Here is a 21,835-nt window from a genome sequence, read left to right on the forward strand (position 1 = left end):
GAGACCCCACAGTCTCCTCGCTCTATCCACGCCATCGTCTCTTCCCTCCTCCTGACCAACTGGAGAAGTAACGCGCAAGAATCCTCCACCTCGATGCCCTTCGTTGAACTTCGCGTTCCGTCTCTTACCCCGCCGATGGCCTCATTGAATATTTTATGGCCTGGTAATATCCCAATTCTGTGTGGCTGAGGTTATGGCCAGGAATACCCCGGTGGAAATATATGTATATACATATATTCATTTTTACTTGAAGCCAGATTCGATAGAAATGGTGTATTGTTCGGAAAATAAAATCAACTTGAAGTTTAGATTTTATCGATATTTAAATGCAAGAAGAAATAAAACTACGCTACCAAATTTCTCTAACATACTACCTAAATCTCTAGCTAAAATATGAAGGTTTTTTTTTTAAAACGGGGAAAATAAACCAGCAAAAAACCTCGCTTAAATTTTTTTAATGCAATCAACGCTTAAATGAATGTTATATTTGAATTTGTATTTCATTACTACTATAAATAATTTTCAGAATTCACTTTGAAAACTCATTAAAGATAGGTACCATATTGGAGAAAAAAATGTTTTATTATTTTATTCGTCTGTTTGAAGCGATTTTTCGTGCTTGTTTTACGTAGAATTTCATAATATTAATGGCAATTATTTAAAAGGTTTAATTCGTAGACATAGCTAAAACAAGTTTAAGAATACTCAAAAATATTTACGAGATGGACTAATTGGTAGATTTGATTGTTTGCAAATAAGTGGCACTTGACAAAATGGTACCCAAGTATTGTGACTGTACTGGGCGTGCTTAATGAACTGCCTGTACAAGTAGGCCACCCGTCGTTCACTTCTGCCTGTTTGCATTTCCGTCGATCGATATTTTTGAAATGACGTTTTATGTTGTGCCAAACAGTATCAATAGTTGATTATATTTTGTGTGTTTGTACTCTCCTTGTTCATTCATTTCCAAATTTTCTAACGAGCTGCTTGTTAAGTCTTACTTTTGTTCATTATCACAGGAAATTAATTTATTAGCCTACAAATTTGCCCTGGCATTTCACAAAGAAAGTAGAGGTCTGTATGTTTCACATTTTTTTAAAAAGTTTCTTTTTTTCCCAAAGAGAGTGAAAGAGCGTGTTCTAAGTAACGAAAAGATTCGGCTTTACCATTCTGTCAAATATATCTTCATTTTAGTTATAAAGATTTTTATGTGTTTTTTTTGCACTCATAAAAATATATTTGCACGTTCATGTAAAGTAATAAATTCATACTTAATAAAACTCAAGAGAGTCGTAATTGTTTGTTTTTTTATTTTACCTTCAGTGCATTTGTAACTAAACTGACTGGTTTGCCTCAGCAAGCTCATTGTACTATAACTGAAGTCATAAAACGAAAACAATGTCATCAAATATAAAACGCGAATAAGAGAAGAATAAATTTGAGATAAAAGTGACACTGCCTTAAAAAAAACGTAAATATACCTACTAGTTATCGACATTTATTCTCGACATGTAATATTAAAATAAATATAAAAAACCTATATGATAATTGCACTCCAGTAATTGAATAGGGAATCAGTGATTGGGGTCTCTGGAAAGACACGCTCATGTGACCATTGTTGATTGTTCTAGTCCACTACGAGCTCTAATTAATGTTACTATTTTTAATGAACTCTTATCTGCTTCCTGTTTTTATTAACGTCTGCCACATTTCTTCTATTTTGTATACCTATTCCAGATTTGACATCACTGGAAAATCGAACCCAGGTAAACTCGGTGGCATGCGAGTGGTCAGAAAACACATCCCAGCAAGACTTGGCCTAAGGATCAGATCAATCCGGTTTTTGATTTTGGTGTGTAACATCTTAGCTCTCGGTATGCGGCATTTGACGGGAGTAATTTGGTGAATGGGAAGGAAGTCGCATGAAACGGAAATACCACAGTGCTGCCATCTGTGGCGGATGTTGCGAACCAAAGTTCGCAAATACAAATGGAAATTTTTAAAGAATTTAAACAACATTGGCCGCATTTGATTCAAAATCCTTGTCTAAAATCAGGTCCAACGCCGGGGTTGCGTATTTTTAATAGACATTCTCGCTTTTATCGGAACTGTTTCATTAAATAGTTAAAATTTCAGTCTTCAAATAGAATGATTTAATAGTCGACGAAGCTGCTCCGACAACGAATTCCAGCGGCGGGTGCGGAAACTACGTGTAATTCGCGTTTTGAAACGTAGTTAAAAAAAACATTTTCGTGTATTTATCACGCTCGGCATTTTAGAAATAATCATACCTTAAAATTCCTGTCTCAGAGTTTCGTATAAGTGTATCTGCATCATGAGAATACAATAATTTGCTCTTCACCGAGGTTAGATGTTACACATCTCTGGCGAGTACTGAAAAACTTGTTTATCCCTCGCAAGTGGGAAACGCGGTGGACGTCATTGCGAACCAGTAGGCTTTTCTCGGGATACTCCCATCCTCCCTTCTTTCCGGTCCATTCACCACGTCAATGCTTCCAGGCTCTATTCGTCACCCCTCGTAGTACACAGTAAAACTTTGATCAACTATCACTCGTTTAACCGTCAGCTATTGTTATGCGTCGTCGTCTAAAAAAAAAATGTGTGTCAACAAACGAACATATATTTAAAACCGTCTACGAATTACGTTTACATCCTACTTTATAAAGCTTGAAGTGTTCATGTTCCGCCCCAAGCCTGTAATGAAATCACGTTACTGTACTCGTACATATGTATTAGGTAAGGGGCCCGCCTAGTCAGACGTGTATTCGTGTAAGTGAGTCGGGATAAGGTTACAAATCGCTGGTGCTTATAGCGTGATATCGCCTTTAAGCGCAAGGCTGTGGACTGTCGCGCAGTATTTTTGGCGTACATAGGAGAACCATGAGATTTGAGATTTGAGATTTAACATTATATGGCAGTGTAATGAAAAATTCCTTTGAGTGTTTTTAAGAATCTCTACCACGTGTTTTGTGCCTGAACATTATTCCAAAAACCCGCGTTTAAGCCATTTCCACTATTATGAAAACCAATTTAAAAACTAAATATGGAGAGGGAACTACTAATCTGTCCTCAGCTATCCTTAAATATTTTTCATAAACAAACCCCTCTTGGATATCGTGTGCAATTTTCAAATCGCGTGGTTTTTACTCGAGCTCCGTTCACCATTTGTGTGCCCAGGTAGACATATGTTATCCTCCTATTCGATTATCCGTCTATTCGGTTACAAGTCACAGGCCTGAATGGACGGTGATGTTTAATCGAAGTTTTATTGTACAAGGATCCCAAACACTCTTTAAGCAATTGAGCAGGCTATAGAGACACTCACCACCATTTGGTATATGGCGTCCACTATGTTGTACATCTCCTCTCGTGTGATGAATCCGTCATTGTCCACGTCATACAAGCGGAAGGCCCCTGAAAAAATTAAACATTGAACGTGAAAATTGTATTGCTACAGTTTCACTTATTTACATACTCGAATACATTTTTTTTTCGCTGGTCATTCCTCTCTCTTCCAGATTGGCTCATGTTAAACAAGCAATTACATAATAATACTAAAGGTGGTTACTTTATCTAATTATTTTGCTTCAATGATTTCGTTTTAATTATTGTGAGATTAGAAATGTTCGTAATACTGCTACCTTTAATTATTTATGAAAGGTTATTTTTCAAACAATTGAATACATGTTTGCTTAATGATTATTATAAACTAAAAGGTCAATTTATATTTCAACCCAATCATAAACTAAGAACACGTAATCGTGTAATAGACAGTTTTGAAATTACCGTTCGTGTGAAGCCTTTGTGATGAAAGGTAAAGAACAAACGGTTAATTAAAATCTGTAAACCACATGATTTAAATTGCAGCTATGATTGAATATATATATATACCTCCAAGGTGATCAACTCAACTAAAATTTTACAAAAAAAAACTGTCTAAAATCAATGAACGATGGATATATATAATGAATATACCAACAAAAAAAATTCCTTAATATTTAACGGAAGAGTGTAACCGAGTTCTTTAAACTGATAGATTTCCTTTGAGTGAGTATCTTACTGTAGGTATTTCTCGCTCTTAGGTGCGGGTTATGGTAACATTTTTTGGTGCGTACTATAAAAGGACATAACATCAGATAAATTTTGAACACTTTTTTAAAACGAAACTTGAGTACAGCCAAGTTCTTTCACATGGTAAAAATGTTTTGAGAAACAGCTGTTGATTGTTAACAATAGTAAACATAAACATAAATTATAAATATTAATGAGATGTATATTTTCATTTAAATTATTAAAATAATTATGAACGAAAAGAAAAACAAACGAAAGTATTGTTTCCATTCAAGGAATATCATCCTGGAGCATACATTACAAATGTTATGCAATGTAAAAAAACACCATTAATTTATAAAAATATAAGTTAAACTACCACAGGGCTTTAAATAGTAGGTACTGTAAGAAAAACGTGTGCTAGAACCAGAAAAATTTCAAAAGTATATTTTATTTTCTAACCTTTTTTTCCAGCAATAACCTCTACATTTACAAGAAAATTAGTCTTTTTTCAGAGGAACCAATATTTGTTTATATGTCTCTCCAAGTCTGCAGGAAGAATGTGCGGGTGAAAGGGAAGCAACAGCAATATTATTTTTTTTAGTGGTATTTCCAATATTCACGGATGAGTGCTTGAGTTCCCTCTAACGTAAAAGAAGAAAAAGAAACCCTACACATGTCAAGAAAAGTCTCTGTGGAAAGTGAGACACCAGTGAGGCATTAGGACCGTCGGTTTTTACGGTCGTGTAACATTGCCGCAGCTTATGTGACAGATTGAGGCAGGGTTTATGAACTGCGCAAGAGAAGCAAGAACGCGAGGGACGCAAGAACGCAAGAATACAAGAACGTGAGTAACGCAAGATTTTTTCAAATAACCGGTTGAAAATCACGTAATATGCAAAAAAGCAACGTATTTATAGGTCAAATTTAAACTTATTGCATTTCGTCTTGCGTTTCAAATCTCGATCTAGTTCTTTAACGAACAATATCCGACCAAAAGGGTAAAAATGGAGAAGTTTCTTTTGAAAAGTAGAAAGGTATCTGTAACTCCCATTATATGGATAATATAACATCCGTTTTAAAGTTTTATTACTTGTGGGAGTAATATCAAAATATTTTGTCTAGAAAGGTTTTTGATACAACCAACCATAACTACAAAGGGAGTGAAAAAAACAAGGGTTGGAGGACAAGAAAAAATCATAACTCCCTTCGTAGGCACAACATAGAATTGTTTCAGATTATTTGGAAAATTGTAATTTTTATCGAAAACTTTTGTCGTAAACAATTTTTGATTATACGAACCATTACTGCAATGGTTTGAAAAAGAAAATAAATAATACTTCCTTACCATATACTCTTTTGAGTTAATGTTTATTTTTGTTCAACAATTTAAATATTTTGGAAAGCTTTTGTCTAAAAAAATTTTTATATCACAAATCATTACTGCAAGGGGTGGAAATAAAAATGTAGAAGGGCAACATGTAGTTAACTTTTTAATAGATATATTATCAAATCCATTATAATTTATTGTAAAAGTGTCACGTATGCTCTCGCACTACGTACATGATTTCTCCGTGGCGCCTAACCGCGCGCCCGATGCTACCCGGCCAACAGGAATTGTCGCGCGCCGCGCGCCAAGCGTCGGAGCCGCTCGGAAATGCTCGGCGGAGTTCGTGTGGCGGGCTTTGAACCGGACGTCGGCGAGTCGGTGGTCGTCTCTCGGGGCGTGCGCATCTCTCTCGCGGGCTGTTGGCTGGGAGTTCCCTGCGCCCTATTGGGTAACCGAAGGCTGGCAGTGCGTGTTGATTTTGTGTGCGTGCTGGGGGCGGCCTAGCAGCGCCAACTGCTACCGACCGCGTCCCGCGGGTGGCGGATACGGGAGCCCAGCCCGAGAGTTGCAATCTCGCTGGGGTGGCTGTGAATAACCAATAGCAGTCCGCGGACCAATGGCCGGCCTGTGGAGTCGTTATCACGGCTGTCGGGGAGAAAAGTAGCCTGAATGTAGCTCGGCGCGCGGCAGAAAGCAGCTTCGTCGGCGAAGGCACCGCAGGGGAGCTCGATGTGCCTTAGTAGCGAAGTGTAGACGAACTGCGGGCTGGAACTTGCGGAGCTGTGGACTGCCGCGCGCGCAACGGAACTGAACAGCGTCGGAATTCTGAAGGAAGAGATGGCGGCGCCTTCAAGTTGGGGCCCTGTTGGAGCCAGTGGTAGCCTGGGCGGCGCGACCTTCAACCGACCCGGGAATTTGGGGGGCAAGAGGGTCCGACTCGCAAGATACTTCATTCGCCTGAACGACTTACCCCCACCCTGGCTTGAAAGGTCGTTGGCTGTTGACTGGAAGAAGGAAGATGAAGATGGCGCAATGTCAGGCTGCCTTTCGCTCCGAGAGCCAGCAGTTCGAGCCGGTTTACTGGCTCGTCTGCCCACTTCTGTTTTAACTGTGGCTGCCTGGGCAGCTGTGGCTGGGCTGACGAGTGAAGTCGCCCGCCCCTGGGGGTGCTTGCGCCCCTGGTTAATAATAACCCAGGAGTTCCCAACCTTTAAATGCGGGCCGCAAGGCCCAAGCACCCAACTCCAGCATGGTTGATTTTTCAGCCCCTCCAACTCTTCTTACCTGGACCCTTCTTCCTCTTGTCCAGTAGTTACCTGCTTGCTTAATGCATGTTAATTGATCCCCGCATGAACCGGCCCAGGGTTTTCCCTGTGTCTATGCAGGTTTTACCTGGGTCACATTAGCTAGCTTTTAAGCTAGGCGACCAATGGGGCGTCAGTCATGGCGCCAATTGCAGCCATGGCTGGCCAGTAAACCCCAATAGCACACGATGCACGCGCCCTTGTCCTGCATGGTTCAAAACCCGCATGGTAGAGTGTATAGGCTTCGGCCTGAGACACACTTAGGTCCTCCCCTAACCTGGACCCTCCCCTACACACTTAGAATTAACTTAGGCTAGGAAAAAAAAAAAAAAAAAATTATTCGGACGTCGGCTATCTCTAGTTATAGTCTATATTTAAGAGTGAGGGGAGTTAGTCATGGCGCCAATCGCTGCCATGGCTGGCCAATCCCCTCCTAGCACATGATGCATGCGACCCTCTCCCTGCATGGCTAATCCCAGCATGACTAGGCGTATAGGCTTCGGCCTGAGACGCACCTAGGTCCCTCCCTAACCCGGACCCCTCCAAAATACACTTAGTTTTAGTTAGGTTAGGAAAAAAAAATCGGACGTCGCCTACGCGGCGTTTCCGGTCGTGTAGGCCTAGAACAATCTCCGATGTTTTCTACTTCAAGTTCCAGGGTATAAAAGGTTCCCAATTTGCCCTGGGACAGAGAGACAGCTCTGAGTCGACTACCGAGGCGGGGAGTTGCTGCCGCCCAGAAGCTACACCGTCAGAACCTCGCCTGCCTGCCGTCACGCTGCCCGACCAAACTCCACTCGACTTGGTAAGACACTTCATCGGAAAACTGTTTGCGGAGCTAACGACGACACCGTTAAGGCAGCGAGACCAGTTGGAGTAAAACTTGCAAAGGTGCTAGCGGTGACGGAGGCAGGGTTTCGAGCTGACGGTGTGTGAGTATAAAACCTACCGATAAGAGACATTAATATTTTTGATTCGACAAGAAACAGTAAATCCCGAAAGAAACGGTAACTACATTTTGAAGAATTAACTGGAAGTTAAATATTTGTGGGAAAACTGATTGAGTCGTTCCTGTTGCGTACCTAAGATTTAAAAGAAACTTGTAAATGCCAAACAAGGACTTGCATCATTTGCAGCAATAGCCACATCAGTACAGCATACATATTCGCCTTTGAACGATGCCTTTTGAACTTATAAATAAAGTAAATCGTAAATTGAAAAGATTCGAAATTTAAGCATAATAATTGCTGTTTAACTTGTCTGTTACTTTTTCACCTATTCAGTAATGTGTAATAATTATGTTATTGAGAGTTATATCAGTCTTAAGTGTTTTAACGTAAATAATTAGAATTTTTATAGTTGTGTCTTAATCGAGTTTTCAAGTCAGAAAACGTGTTTACTATTCTTTGTTACATAGAGAAACAGCAGATTGCCTTGTAGAATATTTCATTAATGTGTGTAAATGTTCTGGCTGGAGCAGTAAAGAATGGTTTATTTTTGCTGTCACGTAATTTGTTTTGACAGTGTAAGCCGATGCTTCCCCGGCGGGGTCGCGTGGTAGTTGACGAGCCGCAAGCCCAGTCAGTGTTTTGTTAAGGCGGTCTCACTAAAATAAGGGCTCTGCTAATCATTTGTTTTGTTTGTTTGTTCGCAGTTACTTTCGACTTCTGTTCGGAGCCAAGGATCTGAAATCAAATGTACTTTGTTATAATATTCTGTATTTAATCTGATGTCATTACGGGTATGTGTTTCTGGATAAATAAATAACTAACACACTGCCTCTGTTTTCCATTTCATCCCTTGTGCCCCTCGCGTTAGACACGAGAAGTTACAAAAGTCCTAAACTTTATCTAAAACCTTTGGCTGAAACAATATTTGACGAAAGAAATTATCACCGTGAAAACAAGGGTCTAAACTAAAAAAAAATTGGTTGTCTGTAAAGTCGGTTTACGGACGATAGTTTAACGTGACAACGTCATAACAAAACATTGATGAAATTATTGCATACTTTTATGAATGAAATTGAAACATTTTTATTTTAATAATAAAAGAATAAATACTTGAAATTATACTAGTAATCATATTTTTTAAATTCAAGAATAATTAACCTTTATTGCCGAAATTGTTGTTGTAATAAGCAATGAAAACCACATTAACTTTTCCCTTTACTTTATAAACAGTCGACGAACAGTTCACGTGTAATTGACTTGTAATTAATTTTAAAAACTGGCGTTTAGCTATAAAGTTTAATTATAATTATGAACAAGTTTTCATATAAATAAACTGTAATCGAATATCTATCATCAGTTATATGAATCACCTTAATTTTTTTAGTCAATTGTAACTCTATCTATTATTACTGCACTCACCGACAGCGTAACGGAACACAGCGTAACGGAACAATGTGCGTAACGGGACACAGCGTAACGGAACAATGAGTGTAACGGAACAATGTGCGTAACGGGATACTTTTTCGTGCGTGCAGCCGGGGTTCATCGATTTATTAGACGTTGTAACGTCAAAATTGAAACCTTCTTAGGATCAGATTTGCCAGAATTTATTAATAAATATCTTAATATTACCTTAATATTTTGTAAAAAAAAATTATAACCACGTATTAGTGCAAGGGATGAAAAATAGTGGTTAGAGTTCAAAATTAATTTCATATCTACCTTAGTAGGCAAAATATGAAATTTGTAAGACATTCAATGCCTGATGAATCAAGTTAAAAAAATTCAAAATATTTTCTCTAAATTGAATATGATAAAATGTTAATACTACTTTTTTAAAAAAATAATAGCGAACTTATAGGATGTTATGTAGGCTAAATTAAGTTCTTAAAATATCCGGGAGTTTATAGAAATTTTCAAAATATTTCAGAATAAATAGGTAGGGGCCTACTTCGGAATATACCCACGCCTGTAGGGTGTGCTGAAAGAGATTTTTTTTTTTTTTTACTAAAAGTGAAATATTCGGAAAACTAAAAAAGATGCAGACGTTATGTGTATGGAAGGCTACGGTTTTATTTTTATAGCACACATCACGTTTTCACTTAATTATTACATTATAAGATAGTGAACGCAATTTATGACTTTAATTTAATTTAATAAGAATTTCACAAGTTTTTTTGAAAAATCATTATTAATGAAAATAAGCCAAATGTTGAATTTTTTCTAGAGTTTGACAGTTTCAAAATGTAGGGTTGGTAATGATTTTTTAACTGAGTGTTTTATAAACTATCTTAGTTTTCTTAGCGTTCATCACTTGTTGAGACCTTGCAGTCGTGATTTTCTTGCGAAATTTATAAAACCCAGCCTGATTGTCCTAAATCTTAAGTACAATTTTGTGTATGAGTATCTGATAAAATAACATTTTCTCAAATTTTGTTATTATAGTTCATAATAATTCGTAATTATTGTGTAACTTTTTCAGCAGAAATTAAATTTAAAACACGTCTCATAAAGAAACAATCAGTTATTATCAAAAGTAAACGATTATTTTCAGGTTAAGAAATTAAAACGTTTTAGAAAGTTTAATTTAGTAATAAATAAATAAATTAATATTGGATTACAAGTTGCAAGTTAAATATAGCAGTATGGTCTAGAAACATGTTTAAAATCATTAACGAATTAATTAAAAATGAAACGAATCTTCTGCTTTATGTGGAAAATTATATGCATTCATTTTGAAAATGTGTTTAAAAAATATGTAAGTCTTCACGAGAGTGCATTTAATAAAATTTTACCATACTGTATACAAGGACAACATAACAGTTACCAGTATTGAAAATATAAATCGTAACATAATTATATTCATGGCGTGGTTTTAACGGAGGGAAAAGGTGTGTGTTTACATTTTGAACGCGGTGAACGGGCAGTTGTTGCTTAGCCGCACGTTCTGCCGTTGGGAATATTGACAATTCAACCGAGCCACAAGTAATCTGAATTTGAAATGTTTTAATTAATGGAACTGCGTTTCGGTGTGCACTGCACGCTGTGTCGCCGAGGGACATATTGAACCACCTTGTCGGAGCTACTGCGCGCAGGTGGAACCATGCATATTCCCTCGGCACATGCCGTGGCATGTAGTTCATTTTGTTCAACAGTTTATTAAAGGGGAGATATAGGAACAGATTTTTACCCCATAAATATTTTCAATGCCTTAATTTTCACAGTTTGGCTTCGTTAAAGCACGGCACTTATAAAATTTAGTGGAATCCCGAAGAAAATTGTAACTGGCTACTGCAAACTGTGAAGTCATTGTCGTTTGGTTTTAAAGTCAGTAATAATACTGTCAAAAAATATATTTTTTAATCTTTTAAATTGACAACTCTGTTTAATGAAGGCAACTTTTCAATATAAAAAATTAATTAGTTAAGTTCCAACTCACGTGGAAACATTTTCTCCCTATTTCTATCCCTTTACTAGAAAACTTGCGTCAAGTGTTAAGCGTTTCATTTAATCATGACCTGCTACTTTATATTGACTTGTAGTGTCAGCGTAATAATTAAGATTGCTAATAACTTATTCTAAATTAAAAAAAAACAACAGCCTTATGCATATGATTAAATTATATGTAAATAACACACCGCTTTGTTTCTTGTAAAAATAATACTATTGTTAAATTATTCTTGAAAGAACTGTGGGAGGTAGATTACGAGTGAAATTGTTAAGTGGTATAACACTAGTTATATGAAAGCCCGCTTTTAAAATGAAACATGTAGAGGAGTACTAGGGGTTTTAAAAGTGTAAAAAAGGGGGGGTGCAGGATGTTCGTGCCATGAATTTGTTAAGATGGAATCCTTTATTTTTTTTCCATCGTAGCACTCTTGTCGGAAAATATCACCACGAGAGAATGGTGTTTTCGAGGTAGGTCAACATACCTCCATAAAAACACGTAGGCTGCAAAGTGGATCATGTTTTATTAATTTTTTTAACGGAGTACGTAACTTAAAAAAAAAATAAGAAGCGTGGTCACCATGCGCGTTATAATTGAAACTGCACACTTCAAAATATCATGTGAACATTAAAATCAAAATACTCCGTACTTCACCTGAACTATAAAAATAAACATTGAAGTACACAACAACATAAAAAACACCAAAATGTGTTTTAAATGTACCACTGGGAGGCGTCCTGAGAGTGTTTTTCACCGTGTTTCAAGTCTGGCTGTGTCCGCGGTAAGCAGGATGAGTGTGTCGCAGTGTGTTGCCAGCGTAACGAAAAAAATGCAGCACTGTAGCGACGATTCACTAACGCTTGCCTGAGAGTGAGGAGTGGGGCACTCAATTTTTCCTCCCCCACCATCTCCGCCATCTATTGCCCTGCTTCTGATCGTTGCACTTTTCGTTACGCACTGATGAGTAATCGTCTCGACTTACCCTTACGGTTGTAAGGGAGTATTACTTCAAAATTTACAAAAACGTTTAACGGGTTGTACCCACACCCTTCCTATACTATGGTTACTTAAGAGAAAAATTAATCCCTTTTCACAACAGTTACGTGGTTTATACCCAAGGTCTATAGACCTTGGTTTATACCAAATATAACAATATATAAGTGTTATGCAAGTATTAACAACATTAGCTGTTAATAATCAATATTAAGTTGGGCGCAAACATGGTAACACATAAAATTACAGATGGTTGCAGAATATACTTTACGTATATAGGTTTGGTAATAATGGTAAATAACTAAACGCTAATAGATGTTCAAAATAGTTGTATGAGCACTAATAAAATAACATTTCCTGAATTTCAATTCACCTTACTTTAATGCTTTTTAAGGATACATTTACATACACATATGATACCTTTTCTATGAGTGCTTGAGTATATGCTATATTATTCATAAAATTATCTACTTAACATCTACACTTATACCGTATGTTATAACAAATTAAAATATCACTCTTTATATCATGTAAAAGAAGATATAACAAGAAATGGAAACAGAGCATCCAGACTGCATCAACTTATAATATGCTAATTCGTCAGGAATGTTACTTAAAACACATCTAATAAGTGTCTTGGCTAAAATAATGTTTCTACCAACGATATTATACACCCAAATTTAATAATAATACGCAAGAGGAAACTTTTTAAAATCAAAATGTTCCGGTTGTTTAGTCAATAGAAAGGTATTAAAATGCTATAAAGGATCTCTGGTTGAATAATATAGTTAACTAGTGTAAAAAAGCACATATGGGCACAATTTTTTTTTAAGGGACTACGAATATGTGGTGGATTTTTGTAGTGGCTTGTCAATCGTCAGGATTCGGCCATGTTCGGCTGTTTCTGTCGCCGGATGCCTGAGATGCCAGTCGATTAAACAGACATGTCTATTCAGTAGTGTGCCGCCAATTAGTATTTTTTGGCACAATTCTAAATTTGAATTTATGAACAATTCTGTCGCCAGTCATTCTTTTGCTGCAAGAAATTAAACTTTTCCGCCTCCTGTACCCTCCCGTTTAATCTTTGTTAGACCTGACTCCCCAATCGTTCTCAGTATAAATATAATTTTGCCTACCATCTAATGACCCAGCAAGTGCTATCATCTTATCCCCGTCTTTGGCGCACGTCCATCGCCTGTAATTTTCCTCCGAGCCGTTACAAGAAATGCTATGTCCTGCAAGCTATTAGAGCAGCTAGGTTCTGAGGGCCAGCCTTACGCGAGCAATTTCAGGCACACCCGCGGCTCGTCTTAACTTACATTTCGGCACATCACTGGCTTAATTTCCGACTGGCAGCAGCAAATTTTCCATCCCCCCCCCCCCCTTCAGCCTTTCCAGGGACCCAGGGCCAGTTCAATGTCCGGGTGTCAACCCCGATCCACTCTTGAGGCCTCGACTTCAGTCTCAGAATGTATAACAGCTGCCTCTCGTGGCAGAGTTGCGAGTTATTTCACGTGGGTGTTTGAACGTCTACTAAATGCCTGCCCCCTGGGGCACACAACAAACAGTTCCAAGCCACCAGAGCACTGCACTAGTCCCCTCCATAAGATCCATGCTTTAGCAGTCGCCTCGTGTGAGTCGATCTCTCCTTGTTTCGGACACTCCTAAATAGGTCGCGCTGACATCGGCCAGTACCACCAACTTCGAGAAATCGAAAAAAGTATTTCTCGACCACTCCCTCGGAAATCTTCGGAACCTTTCGGTCCAGAAGCCGAAGCCTCCCCCCTTTTTTATTGACTTCGTCTTTTAATTACTAGTCGCTGCCGCCCCAAACTTAATTAGCGCCGCGAGAGCAGACTGACCACACCGCATAGTCGGCGAGCCGCACATCAAGACTTCACTCTGATCGTTGTTTAAAGATGTAATCAGCGAGGCAATGGATGTGATCCCTACAACTTTAGTAATAAGTAATTTGTCAGTCTTGGTACCTCGTAGATGTAGTCATGCTTCGTTAATATTTATTCATAATATTTTCTATCTTTTTAAATCATGGCAACGTCTACGACAACAGCATGTTTGCGAGCTGCCCACCCTGGCTGACACTAGAAGCCATCTCCCTGTATGGTGAGTTTTTGACAAACCTTATTCCCCGACCCTAATCTTCTTTGTTAGTAGGCATTTTCTGCCTATTTTTCTAACTGTCTGTGATCATGTTCTGATCATGTTTGATTCTGACCTGTTCACAGACAGGGTCCAAGGGCCGGATGCAGACCTAACAACACCACCCTCGAGTACTTCATCCAGAAATCAGGACGACTAAGGCACCCTGACGCCTCGTTAGCAGCTCAACTTCGGCCAAAAAATGTTAAACCTCCAGTCCTTCTGTTTTATTTATATCTTCAAAATAACATTAAATCACGACGTTGAAAAGATCGGAACACCAGAATTTTTTCTTTTGGGACTTTAATCGCTCTAAGCGTACTGGGATTGTAAGAAACTTAACTGGTTTATTGTTTCTGATTCTACTTTAATTAAGTTCAATGATTAATGGTAATTTTCCAATTAGGGCTGGCCCATTATGTAGATAATGTAATTTTAAATCCATGTTAATATAATTTAATAATTTAAATATATTTGTCAATAATTTTATCCAGTTTATTATTCTATGTGAAGATAATATAAAGTTTAATAATCATAGAGGTACTTACATCTAGACGAAAACATTATTTTGCCTTCTGAAACTAAAAGATCCACCAGTTACACAAGTCATCAAGAGAGAGTGAAGTGTGACAAAAGGATAGCAGAGCTTAGGTTTACTGTTTACTCTGTAATTACTATGTGTGAAAGTAGTCAGGCACGTAATCGTTGGCCAGGCACATCCAGTCAGAATTTAGGCATACTAAGTCCATGACACGGCAAGTATTTGACATTCGACACATCCAGTAGGTAGCAAGGAGCATCTAGTCTGTGGCCACGCATTTATAATCAGTGGTCAGGCTAACACGATCAGTTGATGGCCAGATACATTGAGTCGGTTGTTGTTGGCTAGTCACCTCCAGTCTGTGGCCAGGCATGTATATTCAGTAGCTAGGATAGCACTAAAGGTAGGTGGCAAGACGCATCCATTTGGTAGATAGGCATGTCTTTTCAGTAGCCAGCCTGTCCTTGTCAGCATGACTAATCGACTGATGCATCTGTCCAATGTATCTAACGTACCTGGCTACAGACTGCAGGTGTCTAGCCATCAATTACTGGATGTGCCTGGCCACAAACAGATCGTGTTGGCCTGAACACAGACTGTAAGTACCTAAACACCAACTGAACGTGTCTATCCAACAAACTGAATGTGACTGACCACTAAACATGTGCTTAACAACTGAATATACATGCCTGGCCACCAACTGGATGCATCTTGCCACCTACTTGACGTGCTTTCCTAGCCACTGAATACACGTACCTGGCCACAGACTGGAGGTGAATAGCCAACAACTTAACGTGTCTGACCATCAACTGGATGTGCCTGGCCACCAACTAATCGTGTTAGCCTGACCACAAAATGGAAGTTCCTAACCACCAACTGGCCGTGTCTAGCCAACTAATTGAATTTGGCTCTACGCTAATACATGCCTGACCACTGAATATACATCCTTAGACATCGACCGTGTGTACCTTCCCACCTACTGGATGTGCCCGAACGTCGAATATGTGCCTTGCCATGGACTTAGGGCCGGTTTTATGACCCCCGGCTAAATCCTCAGGTTAGCTAGCCCTCAGGTTAGGCTAGCCTCCGGTTAACGAACGAGGGGTGTATTATGACCCATACTTAGCCTGCGGTTGGCTAACCGGAACCTGACGAAGTGTGTGGTGTAATAATGGGTGTGTTGGTAATGAAATAAACCAGAATTTGGTAACTTTTGTTGCAAGACAGTTTTTTTTCTGGTAGAATGTTAGTCAGCTGTTTGTTTGTCTTGTGAATCGTAATGTTTACAGCTGCAGAAAAGCAATATGCCGCGAACTTTATCTTGTAACAGATATATAATTAAATTAAACAAAAACTACTTCGATGTTAAACTTGCTTTGAATTAAACCATAAAATTACAATTTAAGATTCAAAACCGTGTGTTTTCATCTTTACTCTTGTATTTAAACTCATGATTTTGTTAGGTTATATATTAAGGCAAAACTAACGAAGTAATTCTATACAAACAAATAAATAGGCATAAGACATTTTTGCTAGAGAACACTTATTTCTTTCATAGATTTATTTCATAAACAAATAATATAGACCCTGTTTCGGGAAAATACTTGTCGATTTTCATTTCACTGGTGTAGGTTTCATTTTTGTACTAATAGTTTCGTATCACGTATCCAAATTAATCCGATCCTGATGGAATTAGTTTGTGATATAGGATGCTTGCTGTTTTAATTTAGTAGGCCGAGAGATCCTAGATATAGCTATTCACAGGGGAAATAATTATGATTGTAAAATGTATACGAAAGAAATAAATTTTTTCAAGACCTGACATAATTTGTTTGTATCGTGATATGTTAGGTATTTTGTGTTATGTACAAGATTTTTCATCATTCTAAATTATAACAGCAAGTATAATATAAAACAAGACCAACAAATAAAGGGTCATGCCGATAGGATCAAGGGATAAACTTGGATACGGGAAACAGAATAATTACAGTGCTGTTTTCGTTTTGCACTTGCGTGGCAGGTAAATAATAAGTACCTAAAGGTTTGTAAGATAGGGAAGAGATAATTGGGTACATTTATTTTCACATTCAATTGTATTCATTGAATTAGAACCACGTCTGAAGTCATATGAAGTGCATTTCATTCCGGGCATATGTCCACTGTATTACGAATAAAAATACACAGATACAACTTCCACGAAGAAACACATTTTATAGGTAATAATAACCCTCGTTTTGCAATTTTAAAATGCACTAATTTACATATATTCTTAAGCAGGAACATTTCAGTTTATATACATTGCATATGTTTATGTACTTCGTGATCAATTAAAGTCAAATAATAATATACGACACGACGAGAATCGAAAAGCGTGATTACACTTGAATGTAATTTTTAATAAAACTTTGACGAATACAATGAAGCATTTTATATTTAGTAATAAATTATTCCATCGCATCCTGCAAATATTCAATAGAATTCCTCAAATAGTCATCATCACATAACTAACCTCGCCTGATACATCGCCATTTTATTTTCTGTCGCTTAGCCTCCGGTTAAGCAACTAGCGGCCGGTTCATCCAACCGCTAGGTTAGCCGGAACTTTAACTGGAAGGTAGACGTTAACAGGGAGTCATAAAACCGAAATAAGAGCTAGCCTGCGGTTAAATTTTAGCCGGATGTTTAGCCGGGGGTCATAAAACCGGCCCTTAATGTGCATAAATACCGACTGGATATGCCTGGCCACATATTCCGTGCCTGACTACTAAATATACATGTCTGGTTAATCTACTGTTATGTATAACGGGTGTGAAAACATGTCAATGCATGCAAAGGACTCGCTAGTAATTTCCTTGTTTGTACTTGAAGAATTTATGTAATACAAGTTTAAGATGGTCGACAATTTAGCAGATGACATGATGGTCTGGTGACTGGCACTCTGGTAGGTAAAAATTAAACTAATATGATTGCAGCACAATCTCGAAAATGGTGTATTCTATGTGCTACGTGACACTAGCGCTCTTTCTATCGATTACTGAAAACAAGATGGCGGCAGCGTCCAATTACTGATCATCTATGTTAAGTAGTGCTCCTAGTAGAGAGAATTAAAAATAAATATGGTGACTACGCCCTATAGCAGGCGATGCTATTATTCCATAAAATTAAAAAAAAAAATACGTCAGAATATGTGTGTGTGGTTTTTTTTTACCATATTAAATTTTTGTTCTGGTAAATGTCTCAATGGCCATGTGGTCAAAGGCGTATGATTTCCAATCCAGAGATCCGAGCTAGCAAAGTTCAAATTAGTGTCCATTTATTATCTAATTTTAAATATGTTCGACCCAGTAGCCCAGTGGCAGTTCATTGCGGGTCGCCGCCGAGTGCACACCGTGTTCCGAGCGCGGCGTGGGTCGCTCGAGTGATAAATGGGATCTATTCTCTGAAGTGAGACGCAAGTTTCAGTTTGTGTCACTATAGTCGCGCCGTTGTAGGAAAGGACTTGGCCCCTCCCTGCGAGACCTGCCAACGACGACGCACTTCGCGCAGAGAAGTGTAAAGATTGGTTGGCGCGGTCAAGAGGGGTGGGAGGCAGTCCAGGTAGTCGTTGGACACAACAGGCAGCGTTGCCACGTCTTTGTGCCACCGCGACGTGACATCACACCCTGAACCGCCACTGTTCTCGGGCACGTTCTACAATCACATTCACGGATGCGGACACGAACACACAGCTGGTAATATAACGAACGTATTGACCGACACGTAATAGTTCAACATTGCCGAGGTTAGCCGTTTTTCCGAGAAAGTTGCCCACTCCCGTCTGGGGTATAGTTTAAAGAAAACAGAGTTTGTTGCGTTTCCGGGAATATGATCCGTTTCCGTATACGTGTGATTGTAGAATGCGCCTTAGTCTGCATAACGTTCATCATAAACCACTATTTACCACTAAAAACAAAACAAGTAAGGCGTTTCCGTAGTTTATTGACAAATAATATTTATATTGTGTATTAAATAATTGCATGTCACACATTATGGCCTACCAAGTTAAATGTTTGTTCACAAAATAAATTGTATTAATTTATGAACCAATATCCTGGCCATTTATACGCGTTGGTGGCGGCTTATACCAACAAATTTGCAGATTACATGTAAAAAAAGTGACAACGTAAATTGTTGTCGTGCATTGTTATGATAATACATAATGCGTAACCGCATCAATTCGTGCTCATAGTGAACATTCAGTCACACAGTGGCGACACACCCAGATCGTCGTACTGCGAACTGGTACCAGCTGTAAGAGATTCGTCAACAGAACTGACGGCACTGTCGCTTTCGCTACTGCTGTCTTGATGCCCCAGGTTCACAATAATCGCCTCAACAGCAATGTCCCTCGCCCCTTCTTGCTCCCAATCGTGAAGAATAGTCTGTTGGGTGTGTTCGACAGCTTTACGCCACTTGTCCGGAGTGATTTCATGAACAGCTTCTTGTAGCAGTTTTAATACTTTTGCCTGGTATAATGGCGGCAAAGTATTACGTCTTGCAACAAACCCTTTGACGCGAGCCCAGATAAGTTATATGGCATTGTAAACAGGGTGGTTCGGTGGCAACCTGATGACTCGGTGCCCCGCAATGCGAGCCACTTCATCTACTTTGTAAACAGTGTGTTGCGGTTTGTGATGTTTCACTAATTTTAGTTAGCTCAGCTTTCTTCAAATCACTGGTACATGTAACATTGTGGCGATGTAGCCACTGGATAATGTCATCTTTTCTGTTGCATGTTGTTGTAGCTTTATCAACCTGGACCGAGGCGTTGTCCATGACAATTATAGACGCGGCGGGTATATTTGGCAACAGTTTGCCTTCAAACCACGACATGAAACCGGCGGAATCCAGCTCTTCGTGATAGTCCCTCGTTTTCTTTGACTGGAACACCCACAGTGCACCATTAACGAATCCATGAACGGAACCTGCATGACACACTATAACACAACTATCCTTGCCTGTCGGTTGTCGCAGCAGTGCGGATGACGATTCATCGGTCCATATCTTCGAGACACCATGATTGCTGTTTACCCACGTTTCGTCGATGAATATCACTTTTTTAAAGTCAAAGTTTGACATTGCCCGCAGAAACCTGCACCGCAATGCAATAACGTCTGTTTTTTTTTGTTTTTTTCATTAATATCTTAGTTCTGTTGTATTTCTTGTACTTGAACCCCAACGAATGTATTATTATCTTTAATGATGTCTTGCCTCCAGAAAATAAACCTGCCTCAGCTAACGAAGCAAGTAGTTTCGTTACGGTTGGTATCTCTCCACGTGTGTAGTACTGATATATGTGCCGTCGAATAGCATCTTGATCGAAGTTGTCAATGCTGGTCACAGGCTTGCGTCTATTACGATGTTTCCCTGGCGTCGACAGTCTTTGGTTTTGAGTATCGGCATAATCTTTCGCGTTGCAGATCCGTATAACAGTTGTCTTTGCAATTCCAACTGCTTCTGATGTTCTGTTTACTGCTTGCGAAACAGGTAACAACGGCCCATTGTTTGCTTTCTCACGCTCGAAATACTCGCGCACTCGAGTTACCACCTCTCTGCTTTGCGACCGCAAAACGCACCGTTTTCTACCACCCTCCATCCTTGTGTGTCAGCACACAGCAACTGTCCGTACGCCCACGACACTGCATGGAGCGTTACTGCTGGACGTGGCAACGCCGCGCCGCGGCCAGCCAGCGGGTCATAGCTGGTTGGCTCTTGCACGCGTCACTCTGTCTCTCTCGTTCACTGTTGCAGGCGGAGCCAAGTCCGTTCCTACAACGGCGCAACTATAATAATGTAAGGTAACTATGTCCGACGTTCGAGTCAATACTTTGCGTATAGTCTTTTCCATAAGGCCATCTGCCCTTGAAATACACGAGTGGCTAGATACAGTTTTGAATGTAACGGAACAAAATTGAGGCGTTACAGCTTGACTGTCAACAAATAAGTAAATTCTTGAAATTTGCTACGTCTGGACCATGTGAAGCCATTTTTCGTCGCACCAACGGACTGTCATCATTCATCACTGCCAATCAAGAACGGATCAGCGTCACCACTCCACACGCCATTAACAATTTGAAATGGTAAGAATCCTCAATCTGCCTAAAGAAATAGAAAATCATACAATTTGTACATAAATAGTAGGATACGGACGTGTTGTAACTTTGCAAGACGAGGTTTGGAGCACGAAATACAAATATAAATTAAAAACGGAAGTTTCTTTTTGAAAATGAAAATGAAAAAAAAAAAATCACTCCTACGTAACAATTGACGGGTATCCGGGTGTAGTTATACACGCGGGACAACCGCGAACGTGTAGCTACTGCCAGTCCACTGCGCACGAGCGCATTGCTTGCCCGAGCCTCCAGGAGAGAGACGCGCGTGGCACGCGTCGGTGGGGCGCACCGAACACGGCTGAAGACAGCTCACACAATCGTGCTACCGTAACTGTAATGTCTTCTGGAGAAGATGGTGACCCTCCATTACGCTTGCGTGACCGGGAACCACCAGTGCAAACGCCGGCTGCCGAAATATGTGAGGACCGAGCAGTCAACATAAACTCGCTTTTGACCAATGCGCGTAAGGCGAAGGCGGGAGTAACAACAGTCCCACACCCCACGCGAAACGACAAATTAGAATACACACAGGATGGTTCGAAAATTGATAACGTACTGCAAACTGGATTGTGGGTGGATGAAACGGAAGTAGGTGACAATTTAAACACGGACACATGTAAAGTAATAAAAAAAATACCGCCCGAGGTAAACGACCTCACGAGACAGAATAACCGCTAGTAAAAGCCCAGCAAGTAAAGAAATTGCACTGTACCAATCCGAACATTTCAAGCAAACGGATCGACAAGAATCTTTAGAACTTGCCGAATCAGTTATTGAATAAGTGCGTGATTCACAAAGATAAGATAGTACGGAAAATTGCCCTGCAAACAAACATGAATAATAAACATTACAGAGATAAACAAAACAATACAAATCTTTCTTCAAG

At 39.2% G+C, this 21,835-nt stretch overlaps 1 protein-coding gene across 1 annotated transcript in view; it reads right to left on the reverse strand.

The window, feature by feature from the left end:
* LOC134537142 (frequenin-2-like) overlaps nucleotides 1-21,835 on the reverse strand; it is a 113,043-nt gene that overhangs the window by 34,067 nt on the left and 57,141 nt on the right. Inside the window, exon 5 of the mRNA XM_063377444.1 lies at nucleotides 3,347-3,435. Within this exon, the coding sequence (XP_063233514.1) occupies nucleotides 3,347-3,435 (89 nt within the window). The remainder of the gene's footprint in view (nucleotides 1-3,346; nucleotides 3,436-21,835) is intronic.

The sequence above is a fragment of the Bacillus rossius genome, chromosome 1, assembly GCF_032445375.1.
Source record: "Bacillus rossius redtenbacheri isolate Brsri chromosome 1, Brsri_v3, whole genome shotgun sequence".
Lineage (NCBI taxonomy): Eukaryota > Metazoa > Arthropoda > Insecta > Phasmatodea > Bacillidae > Bacillus > Bacillus rossius.